Source organism: Mobula birostris, chromosome X (genome assembly GCF_030028105.1).
Source record: "Mobula birostris isolate sMobBir1 chromosome X, sMobBir1.hap1, whole genome shotgun sequence".
In the NCBI taxonomy this organism is placed as follows: domain Eukaryota; kingdom Metazoa; phylum Chordata; class Chondrichthyes; order Myliobatiformes; family Myliobatidae; genus Mobula; species Mobula birostris.
This window is the reverse complement of record NC_092402.1, coordinates 69,005,978-69,022,281: the sequence shown is the minus strand read 5'-3', so window position 1 is coordinate 69,022,281 and position 16,304 is coordinate 69,005,978. Positions and strand designations below refer to the sequence as shown.

At 42.6% G+C, this 16,304-nt stretch overlaps 1 protein-coding gene across 1 annotated transcript in view; it reads right to left on the bottom strand.

Annotated features, from left to right (window-relative positions):
* Positions 1 to 3,042: 3,042 nt before the first annotated feature.
* Positions 3,043 to 16,304, bottom strand: part of LOC140191389 (complement C1q-like protein 2) — a 52,565-nt gene continuing 39,303 nt past the window's right edge. The window contains exon 2 of the mRNA XM_072248766.1: positions 3,043 to 3,222. Coding sequence (XP_072104867.1) covers positions 3,043 to 3,222 — 180 coding nt within the window. The remainder of the gene's footprint in view (positions 3,223 to 16,304) is intronic.

Sequence of the window (16,304 nt, the reverse complement as noted above, 5' to 3'; positions counted from 1 at the left end):
GGAACTCAATTGGGACTGCAATCTCAGTTCATTTGAGAGGAGAATCACACTCATCTCTTCAATCCAGATTCGATTGGTCCATTGTTCAGTCGTGACAGGATAATGTTTCAATTCTCTTCACCATCCAATCCATATCCAATATAGAGGAAAACAGTCTGAGAATTTTTACTGTTTCATCCATTCTTTTTCAGCTCTGATTTGTTTTAGCGTGAACACCAAAAATTGACCTCTTGCTTAGTCCCTTCTGAGACTGAAGTTATTTGCTGCCACTATATTCCCTGACATCTTTGGAAGCCAATGTGATGAGATCAACACCAGAGGTGAATATCAACCACTGTGCTAGAGCAATACTGTACTGTGGTGAACGTTTTAAAAAGATCCAACCAGGAATCACTTCACTATTGCAGGTGGGAGGTGGGAAATACAGAAGATCTGTGGGGCAACCTCAAACTAATGCTGTTACACCATAGATCATTTTATCAGAAAAACTTGTTGGGATATCCTAGGTGAAAAAGTTATATATTTGTTCAAAGGAGTTACCTAGGTTGAGACTGTCTAAATGCATTTTGCTTTGAATCTAGGAGAAAGTTTAAATTCATCCCTGGTCTGACCAGGCACCACCAGCTCATGTATGCGGTATTGCACTGGATTAAAGCTGACACTTAACAGGCTAACAGACATTGCACTTTTTCAGTACATCATCATCTCCTGAACCATGAAATAAAGAAGCTAAACTGAACAAGTAATAATACAAAAGATATATGATTTGAGAACAAGGCAATTGGTGAAGAACAAAGCAGGAATTTGAGTTTGCAAGATGGATAGAGAATCTTGTACAAAGAGTCTACGTTTTCTGCTGGAAAGGTTTCTAGTGGTTATGCATGATGTGTGCACAGTACATACCAGTCTTTACTCAGCATGCATGGAGAACTTGTTCCCTCTCAGTTCAATTACAAAGGCCCTATTTACATGAAGGTCTCAATTATTGGTCAAATAACTTTGACTCTTTGAATACATATTGAAAGAGTTTGCAAGGAGGAACACTTAAAATTCCACCTTATTTCATTCCAATGCTAAAACTAAGTAGTCCACTTTGTTAAAAGATGTTTGGTTTTTGATGTTTGAAATTCAGGTAAAGACCGACAGATGTCATTTGAGGTGTCAAATAATGATGTTCCTGCCCTCATATATTTTTTACTCGATTTATTGTGAGCAACCTTGCACTCACAAGACGTAAGCTAAACAGTAAACAAAGTTTCTCAAGAATAAATATCTTAATGAAGAATTCAATTGATAATGTATGTAAATAGCAGAAACAGGAGCAAAATCAACTTTGCAAACATTAGTTAAGTTGAGCGCTCTTATCACCTTTGTATCTATAGCTCCAGGCAGTAACATTGCAGACTGTTGAGTTAAGGCATAAAGGTAACAAGGATGACATATGTGTAATTGTTGCATTATGAGCAATGCCACATTGTCAGGAAACAGCTGTACGAGAAAGTCCAAGCAGAAAGAAGGAATACTGATGGATCATGTCATATCTTGCACTGACAGCGGGAGTTTTGGTATCATTTGTGGTTGCTAAATTCTACCTTCAGCCAGGTTTATGACTAGATTTCACTTGCTTCATTTTACAAATATTTCCATACAATGTACATGAAATTTCTGGTGCGCTTGGATTTAAAAAGTGCACAGAATTACTTGGGGCAAGCATGTTAAGTGATTGTATGGCATCACTGCTAGCCAGAACATACACCAGTAATTTTTTTCTTTCTGTTGGAATTTTTTCTTCCTTTATCTGTTCACTGATAAAGATTTTGATGACGTCAAGGGGGAAATCAAATCAACTTAATGATGAACAGGAGCTGCCTTCTGCAATGAGACTTAACAACAACACCAAGAACTGAGTTGATGTGATGAACTGGAGAGGGGTTTTGCTATTACGAGAGATAAGTGTAAAACCAGTACTAGCAACGTGGCAGAAATGAATCCCCAATTTAACTACTGAGGACAAGTAGTTTCACTCTGGCAACTAGAAGACCCTTTTCTCTAAGTTGTACGTTAAGCGATGTTAACAAAGACAGGGATTTCTTAAATTTGACCTTGGTTGTCACTGAAAGCATAGTTAGACCTAAAAAAGTACAACACCTAGATCAGGCAAGGAAGGAAGAAAGATGTATTCATATAGCGCCTTATCACAATCAGCTTCTTTGAAGTACAGTGGCTTGTTATGTAGGCAAATGCAGCAGCCATTTTGCGCACAGCAGGATTCCATAAAGAGCAATGAGATGATTGAGCGACGAATTGTTTTTGGTGATAGCTGGCTGAGGAAGGAAATAATGTCACAGTATTCACCTGAAATACTGGAAGAGATAGAAGGGGCTTTGAGTTTTTCTTTAAGTATATTGCTGCCCACATTCTTAGTGGGCTAATCAACTGGTGATGCCTCAGGCTGATGAACAGCTGTGCTCATTTCAATTGTGGCATAAATATGACATCATCCAGTGGAACATGATGCATAGAAGGCAGAAGCAACGTTAAGGTGCAGGATCAGGATATGAGATTTGAGTATACTTGAGGTATTTTACAAGCAATTAGTTGTAAAAATGTATTAAGCACACTGCTTGATTATAAATTTGATTGGCAAGTGATAAATACACCATTGGCACATTAAAGTCAGATCGTTACATGCTAATTAATTGATATTCAATCATTATTTAACTCTCTAGATTTTTAACTACAGTTGTTTTTAGCGCATTGTCTGCTTTTCTCAGTAATGTGGCTTACTTCTCTCACAGTCAATGGTCACAACTTGTTTAATGGTTCAAATGATAAACTGCTAGATAAAGTGCTAAACTTAATTTAAAAATCTACTGACTGTGAAGTTTAAAACAAAATTATAAAATAATTATTCATTTATCTATTGAAAATTTAGGGGTTGGTGGGGTGGGTTGCTAATTCTGTGCTCCATTCAACCTTCTGATTGATACTACACACATTCCTCCCTGGTTGGTCTGCAATAGGACACAAAGGCACCTTTGCTCAGTCTGGGTAGATGATGAAACCGGAAAAGGTGCTATACTTGTTGCTATTGCCACCATGAACTTTCCCTCCGTCAAGCTTCACGTAGACTTCATCTCCAACATCCAGATGCAAGATGACACTGTTGCTGGCGTAGTCATAGTTCTGATCAGCATCCTGGGCAATGGCGCTAGCTCGTACCTGGACCAAGACACAACAGAACACATATCAATGACATTGAGCAACTCTCAGGTTCTCTTCTTCCCGAGCTGTCCTTCAGCTCAGAAGACAACCAGATGACCCACATAACCAATGGTCGGGGTTTTGCCCATTGCATTCTGGAGACAGACATTTGAGACCTGCAAGGGGAATGAGTATGAACTCACCCCTTGACTTTTCCCTCATTCCCTTTGAAGAAGCACATTCTTTAAATGCAATCTATTTAGTCAGCCAGTGCTTCAAAGAGCAAATCAGTCCAGATTTTTCTTCAGTCAGGCAGTCCTGGGAAATTGATTAATGAAATCTGACTGAGACTTTACCTAATTAGAGTAGAAATGGAGAAAGCTTTCCTGAGGAAAAGCCCAGGTTTTCTGCTTTCTCTCTTGGAAGATAATGAGACAGAAGAGCAGCAATGAAACAATTTGCATCCATTTGTCCCTGTGTCATTTCTTGACCCATTCACATGCAAAACACATGAAAACAAATCATGAACTAGACTCGTTCCCAATTGTGTTACTCATTTCTCTTGCTGAGGCATAGATTACAAATGGAGCACCAAATTCAGAATGAAACAAAGTGAAGGAGAATCCAAAGAGCTTTTACAAGTATATGAAGAGCAAAAGGATTGTAAGGGATAAAATTGGTCCTCTTGAAGATCAGAGTGGTCGACGTTGTGCGGAACCAAAGGAAATGGGGGAGATCTTAAATAGGTTTTTTGCGTCTGTATTTACTAAGGAAGCTGGCATGAAATCTATGGAATTGTGGGAATCAAGTAGTGAGACCATGGAAACTGTACAGATTGAAAAGGAGGAGGTGCTTGCTGTCTTGAGGAAAATTGAAGTGGATAAATCCCCGGGACCTGACAGGGTGTTCCCTCGGACCTTGAAGGAGACTAGTGTTGAAATTGCGGGGGCCCTGGCAGAAATATTTAAAATGTTGCTGTCTACGGGTGAAGTGCCGGAGGATTGGAGAGTGGCTCATGTTGTTCCGTTGTTTAAAAAAGGATCGAAAAGTAATCCGGGAAATTATAGGCCGGTGAGTTTAACGTCAGTAGTAGGTAAGTTATTGGAGGGAGTACTAAGAGACAGAATCTACAAGTATTTGGATAGACAGGGGCTTATTAGGGAGAGTCAACATGGCTTTGTGCGTGGTAGGTCATGTTTGACCAATCTGTTGGAGTTTTTCGAGGAGGTTACCAGGAAAGTGGATGAAGGGAAGGCAGTGGATATTGTCTACATGGACTTCAGTAAGGCCTTTGACAAGGTCCCGCATGGGAGGTTAGTTAGGAAAATTCAGTCGCTAGGTATACATGGAGAAGTGGTAAATTGGATTAGACATTGGCTCGATGGAAGAAGCCAGAGAGTGGTGGTAGAGAATTGCTTCTCTGAGTGGAGGCCTGTGACTAGTGGTGTGCCACAGGGATCAGTGCTGGGTCCATTGTTATTTGTCATCTATATCAATGATCTGGATGATAATGTGGTAAATTGGATCAGCAAGTTTGCTGATGATACAAAGATTGGAGGTGTAGTAGACAGTGAGGAAGGTTTTCAGAGCCTGCAGAGCGACTTGGACCAGCTGGAAAAATGAGCTGAAAAATGGCAGATGGAGTTTAATACAGACAAGTGTGAGGTATTGCACATTGGAAGGCCAAACCAACGTAGAACATACAGGGTTAATGGTAAGGCACTGAGGAGTGCAGTGGAACAGAGGGATCTGGGAATACAGATACAAAATTCCCTAAAAGTGTCGTCACAGGTAGATAGGGTCGTAAAGAGAGCTTTTGGTACATTGGCCCTTATTAATCGAAGTATTGAGTATAAGAGCTGGAATGTTATGATGAGGTTGTATAAGGCATTGGTGAGGCCGAATCTGGAGTATTGTGTTCAGTTTTGGTCACCAAATTACAGGAAGGATATAAATAAGGTTGAAAGAGTGCAGAGAAGGTTTACAAGGATGTTGCCGGGACTTGAGAAACTCAGTTACAGAGAAAGGTTGAATAGGTTAGGACTTTATTCCCTGGAACGTAGAAGAATGAGGGGAGATTTGATAGAGGTATATAAAATTATGATGGGTATAGATAGAGTGAATGCAAGCAGGCTTTTTCCACTGAGGCTAGGGGAGAAAAAAACCAGAGGACATGGGTTAAGGGTGAGGGGGGAAAAGTTTAAGGGGAACATTATGGGGGGGCTTCTTCACACAGAGAGTGGTGGGAGTATGGAATGAGCTGCCAGACGAGGTGGTAAATGCGGGTTCTTTTTTAACATTTAAGAATAAATTGGACAGATACATGGATGGGAGGCATACGGAGGGATATGGTCCGTGTGCAAGTCAGTGGGACTAGGCAGAAAATGGTTCGGCACATCCAAGAAGGGCCAAAGGGCCTGTTTCTGTGCTGTAGTTTCTATGGTGTCTATGGTATGGTATGGACTAGGGCGTGCAACCAATTAACAGTTTGGGGCTGATGTTAATCCACAGTGGGCACTGAAATGTGCTCAAGAGTAAGTTTTGGGCCAAAGCAGCATAAGGAAGAAATGTTCAACGTAAAACCAACCCTGACCAAAATATTACACCATGAGCCTATTTGGTTGAGCCGGTATGGGATGAAGTTACATTTCATTGAGGTCTGTCTTTAGAAACTAATTTCTAAGAATTAGCCCATAATAAAATGCCCCTCTTCCACCAAATTCTTAAACCAACCATTCTTCACATTAAAATAGTCACAGAACTTTAAAATTCTTTGAGGATTTAGTGCAAATCTTATGGAATTTATAGAGGATCTAAGAAGGCTTCATAAGGCAGTCTTCACGAGCCAGTAAGACACATACAGGATCACACCAGCAAAGCCACTAATCCACAGATGGTCACACTGCTTCCTGCAGAACAGACTGAGCTACAATGAATCTGAGCATATCTGCATTAAATCTTTTAATATTTTAATTTAAAATAGAACTAATTTACTGTTTTGATAATTGTGAGAAAGGCATTTCTTCTGCACAAAGCAAATAGATGGCATTTTAACCAATGTTGTACTTTGCAGCTTTCTGTAACATGGTTCTCATGTCAAATCCCACAGCAACACTTACAATTCCTCCGTCTCCACCGCATCTGCTCTCAGGATGAGGCTTTTCATTCCAGGAGGAGGGAGATGTCCTCCTTTTTTAAAGAAAGGGGCTTCCCTTCCTCCACCAGCAACTCTGCTCTCAAACGCATCTCCCCCATTTCACGCACATCTGCTCTCACTCCATCCTCCCGCCACCCCACTAGGAATAGGGTTCCCCTGGTCCTCACCTACCACCCCACCAGTCTCTGGGTCCAACATATTATTCTCTGTAACTTCCGCCACCTCCAATGGGATCCCACCACTAAGCATATCTTTCCCTCCCCCGCCTCTGCTTTCCGCAGGGATTGCTCCCTACGCGACTCCCTTGTTCATTTGTCCCCCCCATCCCTGCCCACTGATCTCCCTCCTGGCACTTATCCTTGTAAGCTGAACAAGTGCTACACATGCCCTTACACTTCCTCCCTTACCACCATTCAAGGCCCCAAACAGTCCTTCCAGGTGAGGTAACATTTCACCTGTGAGTCGGTTGGGGTGATATACTGCGTCCGGTGCTCCCGATGTGGCCTTCTATATATTGGCGAGACCCGATGCAGACTGGGAGACCGCTTTGCTGAACACCTACACTCTGTCCGCCAGAGAAAGCAGGATCTCCCAGTGGCCATACATTTTAATTCCACATCCCATTCCCATTCTGACATGTCTATCCACGGCCTCCTCTACTGTAAAGATGAAGCCACACTCAGGTTGGAGGAACAACACCTTATATTCCATCTGGGTAGCCTCCAACCTGATGGCATGAACATTGACTTCTCTAACTTCCGCTAATGCCCCACCTCCCCCTCGTACCCCATCTGTTATTTATTTTTATACACACATTCTTTCTCTCACTCTCCTTTTTCTCCCTCTGTCCCTCTGACTATACCCCTTGCCCATCCTCTGGGTTTTCCCCCCGTCTTGTCTTTCTCCCTGGGCCTCCTGTCCCATGATCCTCTCATATCCCCTTTGCAAATCACCTGTTCAGCTCTTGGCTCCATCCCTCCTCCTCCTGTCTTCTCCTATCATTTTGGATCTCCCCCTCCCCCTCCAACTTTCAAATCTCTTACTAACTCTTCCTTTAGTTCGTCCTGATGAAGGGTCTCGGCCTGAAACGTCGACTGTAGGATTAATGGGATTGCTTTGCGAGCTGGCATAGACTCAATGGGCCGAATTACTTCCTTCAATGTCGTAAGTGAATATGAGAAAAAGAAATGAGGACCTCATTTTCACCCCATCCTTTAAGACCAGGTTCTCTAGACTAGGTTTCAGTTTAATGGTGATAAAGGGAAAATGTAAGGGACGAGGCGTCATGGTAGCCTAGTGATTAGCACGGCCCTATTACAGCTCAGGACGTCGGAGGTCAGAGTTCAATTCCAACACTGTCTGTAAGAAGTTTGGACGTCCTTCCTGTCAGTGCGTGCGTTTCCTCCGGATGCTCCAGTTTCCTCTCACTGTCCAAAGGTGTACTGGCTAGTAGGTTCATTGGTCATTGTAAATTATCGTGTGATTAGGCCAGGGTTGCTGGGTGGTGCAGCTCATTGGAACAGACGGCCTGTTATGCGCTGTATGTCTAAGTAAATAAATAGAGTCAAATTGTATATAGGTTTGTCACTCTACTTTATGGGAGGTATCTATTCTGTAAGTAGCTGTACACTTCTCTACTTTCATTTATAAAAACTCTTTCCTGCAGTATAGTATTGCTGCTCATTGCATGACAGGAGCATTCCGCACCACCAGGGACCACACTTTTGAATATGATGTGTCTCCGAGTCGACCCTTGACAGATCCACGGGCATTAACTGTCATTAACAATTGCTGTTTGCTCTCCTTCGCATTCCAAATACATGATAATCCTGCATCTTAAAAGAGGCTTTACTCTATTCCTCAGAGGCATATATGACAAAAACTATCCTCTGAGCTGCTTTGCTTGCTCTTGTTAAGGTGAAAGATGACTGGAAGGTGCGGTGATTTTCTTTTTCTGCATCCTAAAGTTTATCCTGAGTAACTTAACCGCACACCATGAGTCAGAGTACAGATCTTTGCATCCTCACTGGCCACAGGTGAAGAACCAGAAAATTGGAAAGTGGCAAATATTATTCCTTTGTTCAGAAAGGTAATTAGATAGTCCTGGGAATTATAGACCAGTGAGTCTTATGTGAGTGGTGGACAAACTACTGGAGAGGATTCTTAGAAACAGGATTTATGAGCATTTGGAGAAGCATAGTCTGATTAGGGATAGTCAACATGGCTTTGTGAGGGGTAGGTCGTGCCTCATGAGCCTGATAAATTTTTTGAGGAAGTGAATAAACAAATTGATGAATGTATAGCAGTGGATGTGGTGTATCTGGATTTCAGTAAGGTATTTGATAAGGTTCCCTATGGTAGGCTCATTCAGAAAGTCAGGGGCATGGGATCCGGGGAAACCCGGCTGTGTGGATTCAGAATTGGCTTGCCCATAGAAAGCAGAGGGTGGTTGTAGACGGAGTGTATTCTGCCTGGGGGTCGGTGACCAGTGATATTCTGCAGGGATCTGTTCTGTCACCCCAGCTTTTTGTGACTTTTATAAATGACTTGGATGATGAACTGTAAAGGTGGGTTAGTAAGTTTGCAGATGACAAAGATAGGTGGTTTTGCTGATAGTGTAGAAGATTGTCATAGGTTGCAAAAGGACATTGATAGGATTCAGAGCTGGGCTGAGAAATGGCAGATGGAGTTCAATCCAGAAAAGTATGAAGTGATGCAGTTTGGAAGGTCGAATTTGAAGTAGAGTGCAGGGTTAATGGAAGGATTCTTAGCAGAGCAGAGGAACAGAGAGACCTTGGGGTCCACATCCATTGATCCCTCAAAGCTGCTGCTCCGGTTGACAGGGTAGTTATGAAGGCATACAGTGTTTTTGCCTTCATTAGCTGACGATTGCGTTCAACAGCCGCAAGGTGATGTTGCAGCTCTATAAAACTCTGATTAGACCACACTTGGAGTATTGTGTTCACCTCTTTATAGTAAGGATGTGGAAGCTTTAGAGAGAGTGCAGAGAAGTTTTACCAGGATTTTGCCTAGATTAGAGACTATTTCTGATGATGAAAGACTGAGTGAGCTAGGGCTTTTCTCTTTGGAGTGAAGGAGGATGAGCTGTGATTTGATAGAGGTGTACAACGGGGGTCCCCAACCTTTTTCGCACCGCGGACCGGTTTAATATTGACAATATACTTGTGGACTGGCCAACCGAGGGGAGGTAGGGTTGCCAATAGACAAGGGTAGCAGTCAAATACGGGACACTTGTGTTTACCCCGAGAAAGACTACCATGACCATGAAGCCTTGCGCGGGCACCTGTGTGCGCATGTGTTTGCGTGTACGTGCCGATTTTTTTCTACAAATCGTTTTTGGCGATTCTGTTAAGTGAAACTACACTGTACATACATTATTTCTACTTTATATAGGCTGTGTATTTATCATATCATTCCTGCTTTTACTATATGTTAGAGTTATTTTAGGTTTTATGTGTTATTTGGTATGATTTGGTAGGTTATTTTTTGGATCTGGGAAGGCTCAAAAATTTTTCCCATATAAATTAATGGTAATTGCTTCTTCGCCTTACGCCATTTCGGCACGAAAGGTTTCATAGGAACGCTCTACCTTAGCGGGGGAAATACGGGACAAGGGCGGTCCCTTACGGGACAAACCAATTTAGCCCAATATATGGGATGTCCCGGCAAATACGGGACAGTTGGCAACCCTGGGGGGGGGGGGGCGGGGGTGTTAATCACGAACGGAATATAGGTGATAAGTCAACTATATGTCACTTATAATAAGTGGCTAATACGTTCAATTTCGTTTCTAAAAGGGTTTATCTAACGAATTTAATATTAAACACACAGCGCATATTTTCCTCGTATGAACATATAAAATCATTGCAACACACCAATATCGCTGAATCAGTGGAAGCCCTGGGCTTGTTTCCCTGTACGAGACGGTCCTATCGAGGGGTGATGGGAGACAGCGATACTCGAAGGGAGTTCCTTATGTCCAGTCTATTCCGCAATTTAGTTTTCGTTGCATTCATTGCAGAGATATGTTGGAAATGGAAGCAACGTTTTCAGTGCTTTCGTGACTATCTCAGGATATTTAGCCTTGACTTTGATCCAGAATGCCGGCAGAGATGTTATGTCAAACATACTTTTCAGCCCACCGTCATTTGCAAGCTCGAGGAGTTGATCTTCATCTCACGCTAAGATGGATGACGCGCGGGTAATGACCTCGCATGCGTAATGGCTCAACAGTGGGCGTGACAGGGAATGAGGAAAGGTGCAGCTGACTCGTATCGCCAAATCATATCGTTTCCTCGCAGCCCAGTAGCGCATGTTTTGCGGCCCGGTACCAGTCCGTGGCCCGGTGGTTGGGGACCACTGCTGTATACGATGATAAGAGACATAGATAGAGCGGATAGCCAGAGACTTCTTCCCAGGGTGGAAAATGCTAATATGAGAGGGCATAACTCTAAGGTGATCGGAGGAAAGAGGAATGTCAGAGGTAGGTTTTATAACACAGAGTGGTGGGTGTGTGGACATTTAAGAGACTTAGATGGGCATGTGGATGAAAGAAAAATGGAAGGAGGGAAGTATAAGATCGATCTTGGGGTAGGTTAAAAGGTCAGTATAGCATTGTTGGCTGAAGTGCCTGTACTGTGCTGTACTGCTCTATGTTCTATGTACTTATCTGACTCCACCTTAGATACATCTAATGATTGGGCTTTTCACAATCTGTGTGGAAAATGAGCCTTTCATATTCACATATTTTCCCCTAATTTTGTAACTTTTTCAGGGAACCTGAGTGGGTGTTAGTGTTGCATAGCGTGAACTCTGGTCTCTGGGCAATCACATAATGCAGACTGGGTACACACAATGCAAGTTGTACTGAAAGTTTAGCGGTGTGGTTGATGAACTCTGATCACTGGAAAATGTTAATGGTATAGAAATGTTTTATAGTTTTATGCAGTTGATGAACTTTTGGATTGAAATGAGATAATAACCCTTTCCAGGTCATCTAATGTCTAAATTCTACCAGGCTCTTCTTGGAGTGAGTTAAACTGTGGCCTGTGACTTGTGCAGTGGGATGTATGTGATAATATCATTACTTATGCAATGTTCCTTTGTAAGTATTTCAGTGAAACTTGCATTAAATTGTCTTAGAAGTGGTAATCACTGACAATTTCCCAATGTTTAGATCTCCCTAGTGCGATGTTGGATTGAGGCCACATCAGTTACGTCCCTTATCTTGTATTCTGTCCAGGAAGCCTACGTGCTGATTCTTCAGCCCAGCACTAATCTCACTGTGATACCCTCCCCAAGTTATGCCCAGTTCTCTCCACCCTTCAGGCCCTCTGATCCTCCCATCAACACAGCGGTTCCCCGAATGGAACTCTATCTCCATTCCTCCTGACCCCAGCCCCTGCCTCCAGTCATTCACCTCATTGCTATTGCCAGATCCCAGTCACATCCATCCTTGGCGCTCCTCCTGATCCTCGGCCAAGATCTTTCTCCATCTGACCAAGGTACAGACCAATCCTGCATTCCTCTTGCACACCCTCACCTTCTTTGTGTCCTGATCCCATTTTCTTGCAACTGCTAGTGTTTCCCCCTTTATTAGACATTCGTCTAATTTATAAACTGCGAATGATGGAAGAGTCGCGTGACCTACCACACATTCTGTTCGATATGAAAATAATAATCTCGTAACTTTCCTCTCAATGCTTTTAATATCAATTCCATGGATTAAGCAGGATGGGTGGCTCCTCAGATGAAGCAAGTCTGCTGCTGTGTTCATAAATTCTTGGTGTACGGCTCCTTGTTTCTTGTGTGATGTCTTACAAGAAGTACGCAGCTGTGGGAAAGCTAGGAGGAGTAGCCTTTGCTTTCGAGTACACCTTTACCACATGCTATGAAAGAGTACATACATTACGCCTTGCTTGATGGCAGTGTTGGAACAGAACTGGAATTGCCATCCATTAAACAAACAAACTGTAATTCCTCCCCTACATTTATCTGCCTTCAAAATGTTTCCTAAAAGCATTCTGTTTGATCAAGCTTTGATCTCCTGTTCTGGCATGTGGCATGGGATGTTTCACCGTGTTACTGGGCCTGCATAATGCAAGTCATTGTTTGTTGCAAGTGAAAACAGATCAAAACTGTAACGACAGCACCCCTCCACTGATACTTCCTGTACCTGACAAAAACAGGGTTGAATTCTCCTGCACTCCAATGAGACATATGCAGATACAGATTGTGATTTCTCAGAAGATTGATGAATAAAATCAGGTTATGCCAATAAATATTTACAGTTCAATTTTAAAGCTTCTGTCCCCTTGGATCAATGCAAACACTTCAAACAGCTTCCCCGATGGCTTAGCTTCTTATATTTTTTTATAGGCATCCGTAAATCTCGTGAGGACGTGGATTTGCGCCTTGGAAGGTCTCCAGGGCACAAGCCTGGGCAAGGTTGTATGGAAGACCGGCAGTTGCCTATGCTGCAAGTCTTCCCTCTCTATGCCACCAATGTTGTCCGAGGGAAGGGCATTAGGACCCATAAAGCTTGGCACCTGTGTTGTCACAGAGCAATGTGTGGTTAAGTGCCTTGCTCAAGGACACAACATGCTGCCTTAGCCAAGGCTCGAACTAGTGACCTTCAGATCACTAGACTGACGCCTTAACCACTTGGCCACGCGCCAACACAAGCTTGTGCTACATTTGCTGCCCAAAGGGATCTTTCATTGGGGAATTTATGCCAGCTTCTTGCTTCAGATTCCCACCCAGTGAAATATTTCAGTCTTTCGGTCTTTCTTTCAGTGTTCACGTTTGCCAGTGACGCAGATCTAAGTGGCAGTATGGACTGAGGCAGGTGCAGAGAGGCTTCAGGCAGATACACACAATCTAAGTCAATAGGTTATGACATGGGGCAGATAATTTGGAAGAAACAGGAGGTTCCTTAAGGTTATCTTAGCCAGGGAGGTAGTAGGGATAAGCTCCTACTATCTATTAAATGCTCCCAATGGCGTGCATCTCAAATAGCCTCTGACAACTACGTCCAGCTCTTATGGGTTAGCTACTAAACACAGCAGAATCATTCCTGCCGACAGGAGAAGGAGCAAAGGTGGGTTACTAATGCCTTAAAATGAGTCACTCCATGTAGATTGGGCTCATCAGCCATGGCTGGCAGCTCATCTAGAAAGGAAAATTCTGCTCTTATTAGTGAAATCGTGATGAGGCCGTGTTACAACACTGTTCCCATGAGCCACTGGTCTCCCACAACCATTTTCCAGATGCACTAGGAAGTGCTTGGGAATAGTTTGGACCTGTGAACGATGAACTATGAGGAACATGTTAATAGACAGAGTTCACACTAATAAAGGTCTGGATTTCAACAGCGTCGTTCATAACCTGGCAAATCACTCTAAAGCAAGGAAGAGCTTTTGAAATGTGTTGGAGCATACAAACACCACAGGCTACATGTGCTTCTGACATGTAACAGTGACCGCAAAATCTTCTTTAATGATTTTGGTTGAGGGGTAGCCAGGAAACTGTGGAGAACTCCCGTTTCGTTCATTGAAATGGTGTTGTGAGATCATTTATACTCACCTGAGAGAGTAGACAGGGCACAAGTTTGGCATCTCATTCAAAAGAAAATGCAGCACTCCCTCAGTCCTGCACTAGAGCATCAGGCCTTTGAAACCAGGACCTCCACAGCAAGAGGTAACAGTACAAAAGCCACTGAGGCACAGCAAGTGCTAAAGTAAAAAGATATCCTCATATGTTCACTCTGTAAGTTTATTTTAGTAAAATGGTTAAAAGGGGAATGCCTAAAGAAGATTGTCTGAATTGACTTCTTACAACTGAACAGGAAAAGTCCAATCTGGCTCAGATCAAATAGAACAGCCTCATATTGTTCAAATATTGACTGATGCTGAGGTAGCTCTGGTGAAAGATTGATCAGAGAACTTGAAGAACAATCAATAGTGGTTTATGGTCATATGGTCATCTAATGCCAAGAATTAAAGAACAGACATGTAGAGCAATGTTTGGACCCGTTGTTTTTAATCTCTGCATGTGGTTTAAAATAGAAACAATGCTTCAACCTATAAATGGATGCCTGTCCCTTTGATGCAATATTTTAATATAAAACCTCAAACTATAAACAGTCAGGATATGTGGGTGTAAATTGTTAGCTATGATTTATGTTTATTACCATATTCCTGACATCCCACAAGTGAATTTATTCAGATTGGTACACAAATAAAAAGCAGAAAACAAGAAAAAAAGCATCAAATCTGAACCAAGAGTGGAAAATGCAGCAAATATGTGGCAAGTTACTAGCATTTGAAACAGGAAAATTTTTGCATTTCCTCTCACAGGTAGATCAGAGAATTCCCTTGAAAGCACTGACAAGAAAAACCGAAAGAACAGCAAGAAAACAGAGAGTCGTGCTTAATGTGCTTACCCTTCTCTCAAATGGATCTGCTCTGCTGTGCCTTTTGTTTTTTTAGAGTGAGCTTCCACACAACCTCAGAACATCACAAAATGTTTTCCAGCCAAAGCAACTGGCTTTTAAGTTTATTCACTGCGGTAAGGAAATCAGCAGCCAAGGGGATTCATTTTGTTTGTTACATGAAATTTCACGATTCATAAAGGCTAGGCAAAATGCATTCTGGGTATTTTGGTAAAACGTATTCCTACACGGAGAGCAGCATGCAATTCAATAAAATAAAAGCTAGATTTGCAAATTGAAGACACACTCCCTAAAGAGTCAATGGTGTCATTTGTAAATCGAAAATCTGCCGGCGTGTGAGTGTGAGTAGTACGTGAGCTATATGGTTTGATATTTGAGACATTGTTGTACCAGCGCTGAGGGCCCTCAGTAAAGGATGGTCTCTCCTTATTACTTACCATGGTAAGCAGCAATATTGCACAGCTGACAGGCACGCTCTGACATTGGGTTGGGTCTTGTGTGAGTCTGTAATTAAGTCTGGGGTTAGTACAGAACAAGGTTCTCTAGGCAGAGAATGGTAAGCCATGGACATGGCAGGTATATAGACAAGCTTGAAAAATACAAATAGTCTCAGACATTGCCGCAGGGCAAGAAAATATCCTGGAGGACATGGGACTGGGGGCAAAGAATGTACCACTCGCAGCAAGAGGATGGAGATATTGTTGCTGACATAAGAGATACTGCTAAGTTTGCTAGTTCTTATACAAGGACTCATGCAAGGTCAGGGTCATTCTAAGAACACTGGACATTTTAATTAGTGCCTTCAGAGATGTGAAAGTTACAAGTTTGCCATTATAACCAGGAACCAGAGGAAAGGACTGGTGAATACGTGGTCAGCCTCAAGACACCATCAAGTGGGTGCAATTTTCAGATCCTTTCAGATTGGCTGCTGCAGGATTGTTTTGTGTGCAGGCTGGTGAATGAGAGTATTTGAACACAACTACTTGATGAGAGGAAGCACACCCAGCATGGAGAGAACACAGGAGAACATGGAACAATTTCACTGAGGGCACAGTGCTGAGATGCAGGCAGGAAATAATCCATAGAAATGGCCATGGTGATATGGACATCCTCACACCCAAATCACATTGATTCTCCAGTGGGTTCAGTGGGAAGCCAGCAGACCACGGAGGGCTAAAGATAGGAAGACTGCATGTCATGTGTGCCAAAAGAGGAAGCACTGTGCCCAGCATTGCAGGTGTGCCCCCACTAACACTCTGTACAATTGGAACCAAACTTTCATATTTATAAGCTCCAGCCCCTTTGCATTAAAGACCAACATGCCATTTGCCGCCTTAACTATTTGGACCTGCTTGCTAATTTTTTTGTGGTTCTTGCACTGGAAAACTTAGACCCCTTTGAATTTCATTTATTTGCTGTCTCTCTCCACTTAGATAATAACCTGCCTTTTGGCTCCTCTTACAAAGTGCA